This window comes from Nicotiana tomentosiformis, chromosome 8, assembly GCF_000390325.3.
Source record: "Nicotiana tomentosiformis chromosome 8, ASM39032v3, whole genome shotgun sequence".
Taxonomy (NCBI): domain Eukaryota; kingdom Viridiplantae; phylum Streptophyta; class Magnoliopsida; order Solanales; family Solanaceae; genus Nicotiana; species Nicotiana tomentosiformis.
The window spans coordinates 26,744,284-26,753,339 of record NC_090819.1 but is presented as its reverse complement, the minus strand read 5'-3'; the positions used below and the strand labels follow the sequence as shown (position 1 = coordinate 26,753,339).

At 34.5% G+C, this 9,056-nt stretch overlaps 1 protein-coding gene across 1 annotated transcript; it reads right to left on the bottom strand.

Moving 5' to 3' along the window:
- Positions 1-335: 335 nt before the first annotated feature.
- LOC104096928 (F-box protein PP2-A13-like) lies at positions 336-4,358 on the bottom strand. The gene is made up of 3 exons (XM_009603384.4): positions 3,539-4,358; positions 3,311-3,432; positions 336-913 (listed from the first exon to the last, which is right to left on the bottom strand). Exons 1-3 carry the CDS (start codon positions 3,857-3,859, stop codon positions 472-474), a joined length of 885 nt encoding a protein of 294 aa, XP_009601679.1. The 5' UTR covers positions 3,860-4,358; the 3' UTR covers positions 336-471.
- Positions 4,359-9,056: the final 4,698 nt, after the last annotated feature.

The window sequence follows — 9,056 nt, the reverse complement described above, 5'->3', positions numbered from 1 at the left end:
AATTCACTTTCTGGAATTCTCCAGCAAACCTGCAGATGCAATTATTGTATGACCCAAGAATGGCAACAAGATAAAAAAGGGCAGGTTGGTACACCGAGTTCCCGCTATGCATAAGGTCCGCAAAAAGACCAGATTACAATGCATTTGATGAATGATTTTATTTTGTATTTTGTACTAGAAGTAAGTTATTTTTACGACTCGAACCCATAACCTCCTAGTCATATCGCCTACTTTTACCATTGAGCCTAGTTTCCCTTTAAAATGGGGATACGAATGAAAAACATAAGAGAAATATATACAAAAAGCTATAGAAACTTAAGAGAGCAGTACTAGAATTTTGACTAAAATTGGACAACCAATCAACCATCAATCTCCACGCTTATGTACAAGAAAAATTAAGGACATTGTGGGAGAAAACTATACATACTGATTTCTCTACTCTAGGCAAAAACATTCTGCTCTACAAATTGATCATTTGGTGACTATCAAACTATCAAAAGATCTCAACTCTTTACCTAAACTAATAGGGCAAACCAAAACGGAATCTACACAAAGACCACCTTTAGTATGTGTACAATCAATCTGTATCAGTGAAAATTTTATCTTCGTCACAACCGTGGGATCCTCGACTACAAAATCTCCCACATGGTGATTTGTCCATGTACCTATATTATCCAAATAACATCGCGATATGGCACGTTGGCCATTTGGTGTCGTTAATTGGAATTGTACCGGTTTCAAGTCCCAGCCATGAACGTGATCGGTGTTACATACTCGACGCCCTAGTCTCTTCGCTACCCTGCCAAGTTGAAGTCTAAAGAATAGACTATATGTTCCTGCTGGGAATTGGAACTCAAGATCGCCATCGACTTCGAGCCACCACATTTGTTGAAGATATGCGACAGTTTGGAACCTAAGTGAAAAATAAGGAAATAGAGATCAATAAATCTATCCACTATGTTTCGAAATTATAAGGACTTCGAGCAAATTTTTAATAGTAACTGGGTTCACATTCAAACATTTATACATAATTAGTGAATTTTTCGAACACATTTATATTGTTTGGACAAAAGCTAGTGGGTTCACGTGAACCCGTAGGCAGCAAAGTGGATCTGCCCTGGGTGTAGGCTGTAGCATTCTACAAGTAAATAGCACAGTTTCTTCCATTAACGTTATTATAGAAAAAAAAGGTAGATTACGTTGAGACGTGAAAATCAGAGGTTGGACCGCACATAGTGTCACACACACTCGCTATTGTGTTCATCTGAATCAATTTCATTCAAAATTTGAGCCTTTACTTATTTTATAACCCGGGTTTGGCAAGAAATTCCGGAACTAGTTATACCATAATTTGTGATATTTCTTTTATACCATATTTAGCGTTGGATAAAAACCCCAAAATTAGCTTTCCCGTGATAAAATAATCATATGACATAGATGCCCCTCTACACAGCACCTTTTCCAAAGCTTATTAAGAATATCAAAGTTAAAATTGAAAATAAAAGTTTATCCAAGTAATTTATTTTAGGGAAAAGGGCCAAATATACCCCTCTACTTTGGTATATTGTTCATATCTACCATTTGTTATACTATGAGTCTAAATATATCCCTGCTGTTGTACTTTGGGTTCAAATATACCCCTCATTTAAACGGAGAGACACGTGTTATCGTCTTATTGGGAAATTCTAAATATCTCCTAATTAATTAAAAAGACCCATAATCATTACCCATACCCGAAAAGCAATTTTCTAAAGCAATATTTTTTTGTAAAAAATAAAATTATTTTTACTAAAACCTTCAGTTTTTACAAAAAGAAATGATTTAAAAAACTGAAAAATATTTCTAAAGCAATTATTTTGTAAAAACTGGAAATAAAAACTGAAAATCAATTTTCTAAAGCGATTATTTTTTGTAAAAACTGAAAAAAAAAATATTTTTGTTTTTTTCAGTTTACCCGAAAATTAATTTTCTAAAGCATTTGGTATACCAAATATACCCCTCTACTTTGGTATATTATTCATATCTACCATTCGTTATACTATGAGTCCAAATATACCCCTGCCGCTATACTTTGGGTTCAAATATACCCCTCATTTAAACGAAGGGACACGTGTCATCGTCCTATTGGTCAATTCTAAATATCTCCTAATTAATTAAAAAGACTCATACCCATTACCCATACCCGAAAAGCAATTTTTTAAAGCAATAGTTTTTTGTAAAAACTGAAATTATTTTTACTAAAAACTGAAAGAAAAAAAAAATATTTTTTTTCAATGTTTACAAAAAGAAATGCTTTAAAAAACTGAAAAATATTTTCTAAAGCGATTTTTTTGTAAAAAATGAAAAAAAAAATATTTTCGTTTTTTTTAATTTTTAGTAAAACAAAAATTAGTTTTTCAGTTTTTACAAAAAAAATGCTTTAGAAAATTACTTTTTGGGTATGGGTATAAACTGAAAAAAAAAAAATTTTCATTTTTTTTCAGTTTTTAGTAAAAATAATTTATTTATTTTTTCAGTTTTTACAAAAAAATTGCTTTAGAAAATATTTTTTATTTTTTGCAAAGCTTTTTTTTTTTTGTTGTAAAAACTGAAAAAAAAATCTTTTTTTTTTTTCCAGTTTTTAGTAAAAATAATTTTTGTTTTTCAAAAATAAATTACTTTAGAAAATTACTTTTCGGATATGGGTAATGGATATGAGTCTTTTTAATTAATTAAGAGATATTTAGAATTGCCCAATAGGACGATGACTCGGGAAAGGCGGATGTAGTGTGTTAGTTATGGGTTCAATTGAACCCATAACTTTCGACGTTGAGTAGAAATTTATGTGTAAAAATTCATTAAAATTGCAAAAATAATAGATTTGAACCATAACTTTAAAAATATAATGGATTCAATGCTAAAAATCTTAAAAGTTGAACCTATAGAGTTTAAATCCTGGATCCGTCTATGATTATTGACACGTGTCCCTCCGTTTAAATGAGGGGTATATTTGAACCCAAAGTATAGCGACAAGGGTATATTTGGACTCATAGTATAAAGAATGGTAGATATGAACAATATATCAAAGTAGATGGGTATATTTGACTCTTTGCCCTTTATTTTATATTATACTCCGTATATTTTATTCTCAATCTATTTATTTCTATACAGTAAGCCATAAATTTACATTAAAAAAGTGTGTTCACCAAAATAACCATGTAATGAATTAATCCGGTATTATAATATCACTATAACTAGTATGCGAATCAAACGACCCTAAAAGCACAAACAACAGGCATAAATATAATAATATACAAGTAAATAAACCCACCTTGATTCTTCAGTCGGAATGTGATTCCAGTATCTCCGATCATCGATACCAGTAATGGTCATTCCTTTTGAAGAAATCGCCAAGCAAACTCCTCCATTATTATTCTTGTCAATCCACATTTCCTGCAGTTGTCCAAGTTTTTTCATTTGAAATAATTAATCAAAACTCAAACTCATAAAAATGAATAATATAAAGAACTCATTAATTCAAACAAACAAACAAACCAACCTTTGTGCCACCATCAAAAGAATTGTGCTTGGAAAGCCTAGCAAAGATATCCTTTTTATGCATTCCAGCAACTTTCATGCCCAGTACCTCCTCAAGTAAATATCTATAATTTGACGGCAACTTGGATTCCCAGATAAAATCAGAAGAAGAAGCGGCATGAAAGACCCGATTAATACGGGCCAACTTGCAGATCTCCGGCGGGTCCAAATATGACAATACTAAAGCAACACATGCCTCGGGTATATCTTCCAGTTTACGCTTTAATGACTCATTGTTTAATCCATCTCGTCCCGAGTTAATAGCAGAAGCATTAGCACCCATGACTAAAAACAAGTCAGAGCTGTTGCAGTCAACCTTGTTTCGGAACTTCTCTTCAACTCTTTGTGCTTATTGGATTAGAACAAACATTAGCATCCATGAGTAAAGACAGAAAATCGAGTCTAGGAGTCGGTTGGTGGTCTCAGTCAACTTTGTTTCGAGCCTTTTTTTCTACTCTATCTGCTTATTGGATTGGTAAAACAACTTTAACGTAATGAAAGACAAGGCACAAATAATAGTGATGTGCTAGTACTACTAATTTGAGTATAAAGGTATGGCAAATGGAGAAACGAAAATAGAGGAATTTTAATTTTGTAGGGGGATTGTGGAGGATTGAAGAGTGATGGGCTTTATTATTTTAAAGAAATTGTGAGGAGGTTAAGGTGTCAGTTTCTGATGGTACACGGAAAGCAAAACAGAAACTGTGGATTTGATATTTCTTTGTAAGAGAGAGGAGAGAAAGTCAGAAGGAGTTGCTGTGTGGGGGGATTTGTATTTTGTACAGTATAGTATTATGACTCGGATCTAATGTGGAAGAGAAAGAAAAAGGGTTCTTATCCAGAATTTCACATTCCTGAGCTTCGTATACGCTCCTTAAGTGCGTCAATCTCACGTGCTTAGCTATGATGAAATATGAGTGGTAAAGGAGCCACGTAAACGGATCGCGGATACGGACAGTAAAAACAATAATTAATACTTGTATTAGGATAGATTGTTTACGTCGAGATGCGATCCTCCAAACCTTGTATGATACAAAATACTTTATGCGTCATCACCGAACTACCATTTTTCACGTTGAGGAAGTCAAAACAAACTAAACTAATAAAGGAATTATAGTACGATCCATTTAATGCATGTTTGTTTGAGTTAATAACGAGTCATAACTTATCACCATTCTCGTCAAACATAATCTAATCTCTCCTTTTTTTGGTTTTGTTTTCTGAATAATTTTCTATCTCCAAATTGACATGATTTTCAATTTTTTTTAAATTGAAATAATTTTGTAATCTAGAAATTCAATTTTGTATGCTTGGATTTGAGTTTGACTTTGACCTATTAGGATACATTATTTTGACGTATTTTACGGGTCATGATTTCAAGTTTACCTTGTTGAATTAGATCAATAAATGGACCATAACCTAATCATTTAAGCTTGAACAAATTGGACGAATTAAAAATACGTAAATGGGTAAATTTCATTTTATTTTCTAGACGTTGGAGTTACGTTGATGAATAGGGAGTGGTGCACACTGTCTTAACAAAGGAAGTGAAGATTTGGAAACAACTAGCCAAGTCGGCTTGGATTTCTTTCAAGAGTTGCCACTTGGCTGAAATAATTATACTAAGGAAATACCCATTTGGACAAATTCTTTGAGGATAAATATAAGAAAATTGCCACCGTGTCCCCTCCTAATTGATTTGCTTTTCCAATAAATGATGAATTTGAACTTTCGACAGTCCAGGTGTTTTGCTCTCGTAAGATCAGCCTCTTCCTATGAGTCGTGAATCCCTCAGATAGCATATATACAAATATCTCGTAAATAACATTATCCATTTTCTATTTCTTCTTCTTTTTTAAAAAAATTTAAACACCTATCCACTTCCTATGGTCTATGTTTTAGATGATTTAAATAAATTAGATATTCTACAATTCTTTATACATTTTCTGTCCTCAATAACTTACCATCTACAAATCTTAACCTCGATCACCAAAGGGAAAAAAAGAACACAGAGAGAAAGAAAGTCTACAAGCAAAAGTGCTTCATATATGATAATCGTAGATACCATGCTAGGCTAAACAAATATGAACACGAATACATAGTTTTTGCGTGTGCAACATATATTACAAGCGTCTATATATGTTTGCTTAATTGTATCTATCGTATTATTCACAGACCTAGAATTTTCATTACAGGGAATTAGAATATAAAAAAGTATGAGAAATTAAAAGAATTCAACATACGATATATACATAATAATATTTTTCTTACATAGTGTAATCTTCAAGAGAAGGAATTTTATTTTAGAAGTGTGACTCCGCTATTGATAACAATATAACAATTACATCTTAATCTTACGGAAGTTGAAGTAGACTATATATGTTGTCATTGTCCATGTCACTTCATAAATATCCGTCTTCAAAAATTCATTACCTCTTGTGGCGCATGCCTAGGTGATGAGCTTATGGCAACGAATTCTATTACTATGACTTTTTTTCATAAAGTGAGTAAATTCAGATTGAATGTCAACCTACCATAATTGTTTTTTAATCTAAATATTTTATTGACAATGTTAGCAAACTCATACAGACAGAGCTAATTAAGTAATAATATGATACATAAATAAACTAAAAAAACTCATAACTTGCTAGTATTATATAATACATAGAGTACTACTACTGGATTACTTAATAGTCGTTCGTAACGCACATATTTAATTTGATCCACTAAGATGCTACAAACACCACATATATTTTGGCCATTGTTTATCCAGAAGATTCCACAGCTAAAAGAAGCCAATCCGGATATATATAGACTCTTTATAAATAAAAAAAAAGAAGAAGATTTTTGTTTACTTTTAACTCGCGCCAAAAACTATTTACATTCTGTTTACCCTTAAAATGGATAACAATTGAATTTATACATGATTTTAAAGATATGTGGACTAATTCAATACATGTGATTAATAAAGTTAGATGAACAAATTAAAAATAGAATAAATAGTCAAACCAGTAGTACTAGTATCGAGTTTGGGCTCGGTTATGAGCTTAACAATTAGCTTGTCTTTGGTTTGGAGCCAAACACTTATGATAAACTATGAGTAAAATTAAGGACTTTGAATCACGTTTAGGAGCAAAGAAAACAAATGTATATTGCCTTGATATGTGTGTTACCGTGTTCCTATTGAATAATCAGCTTCCTCTTTATATAGTATGGGAGTTTTACCCTAAGTACAATTCTAAGAAAGGTAAAAATCTTCCTTTTCGCCAATCACTCATCTGTTGCCGATACGGGCCGAGATTCACGCCGTGATATCCGGTTGGGAACGGATATCACGGCCCTTTGTTAATCATACACGGTCGTTTGATATTGCTTTCCGAGGTCTTGAAACTCGAATTGGATCCGGGTGGCGTGGTCTCGATAGCTCCGAGGGCAGGTGTTTTGTTCGGGCCTTGATACGAGAGGCTCCTGGCTTCGATTCTGATTCCTTGTAGTTACGTCCTTTCTTCGTTTGCCCCACCGAAAAATCGGGATGCTCATTAACCTCGTTGTCACGACCCAAATTAACCCTCCGTAAGGTGTCGTGATGGCACCTAGTCTTTACGACTAGGTAAGCCTAACATTTGCGAAAAATATAAAGAAAACACAACATTTTAAAGATAAACAGTATATTTTAAATAGCCAAGAGTAGTACTACTCGGCATACACAAAATAATTTTTCAAGACCCGGAATATCACTAAGTCACAAGCTGCTATAATCTATGTAGCTCTATACAAAAGTCTGAAGATAATAAGGAAAATCTCTAGACGAGGGAGTAGAAGGGGACTCCGAAGATCTGCGGACGCAAGCAGAGGTACCTTGAAGTCTCCTAGAATCAGCAGCACGTACTAACCCCGGGGCTGATAGCTCGAACCTGGATCTGCACACGAAAAACATGTGCAGGGAAGGGCATGAGTATACCATAATGGTACCCAGTAAGTGCCAAGCCTAACCTCGGTCGAGTAGTGACAAGGTCAGGTCAAGGTACTATGAGAGTAAATATAATAAATTAAACAGTAAAAGATATAAGTAGAATTTACGGTAACACAGTTAAAGAAATTCTCGAAAATTTAACAGTTAAGGGAGCCCTCGGCTCAAAACAAGGTAAACACAGTGGGTAATCTCTCGGGATAACGTCCCGTAGTTTCAAATGAATATGCAGTACATGGGGATCTCCAGGAATACGTCTGTAGTCCCAAAGTATATATGCAATGCTGGGGGATTTCCCGCAATACGTCCATAGTCCCAAAGTAAATATGCAGTACAAGGGGATCTCCCGAAATGCATTCGTAGTCCCAAAGTAAATATGCAGTACAGAGGAATCTCCCGTAATACGTCCGTAGTCCCAAAGTAAATATGCAGTACATGGGGATCTCCCGGAATACGTTCGTAGTCCCAAAGTAAATATGTAGTACAGGGGGATCTCTCGGAATATGTCCGTAGTCCCAAAGTAAATATGCAGTACATGGGGATCTCCCGGAATACGTCCGTAGTCCCAACTTAAATATGCAACGCAAGATGAAATGACAGGTATGATATCGAGTTATACAGTTTATACTGGACATAGATAAAGCAAATAAGGACTTAACTGAACATGACGCACAGAATGTCAATTAGGTAGTTAAAACACGTAAGCATGCTTTTTTAGTCTAAACTACACAATTAATCATATTAGTACAATTAATAAGAGAAGCAATTTATGATTTAAAAAGGATAAACATGATTTTTGCAATAATAGCTCGTGTACGTACTCGTCACCTCACGTACACGGCGCCCACACACCAAATAATATCAAGATATCTTAAGAAAAAAGTCCCCAACACAAGGTTAGGCAAGCCACTTACCTCGAACCGCTCAAATCAACTTGATATCACGTTCTTGCCATGAGTATCCGACTCCAAATGGCCCGAATCTATTCAAAACAGTACAATACAATCAATACGCGCTAATGGAATTAATCCCACAAGAAAAACTATAAAATTAGGCCAAAATCCGAAATTAGCTCAAACCCGGCCCCCGGGGCCCACGTCTCGAAACCCGACAAAATTCACGAAACTAAAAAGCTCATTCACTCACGAGTCTAACCATATCAAATTTACTAAAATCCGACACCAAATGGTCTCCAATCCACAAAATCCCTAGTCTCCAACTTCCAATTTCCACCTTAAATACACATTAACTAAGTGGAAAAATACATGGCAAGGCAAGATTATTGACCAAAAATAAGCACAAGGATCTTACCTCAAGAAATGCCTCGAAAATGCTCTCAAAAATCGCCCCAACCCGCGTTTGCAAAGCCAAAAATGATAAAAATCGCGAAGCCCTTCGGTTTTAATCACTGCCCAGGTATTTCCGCACCTGCGGAACCTAGGCTCGCACCTGCGGGTGTGCTTGTGCAGAAAACGTGTGCATCTGCGCAATTCACTTACCCCCTCTACCT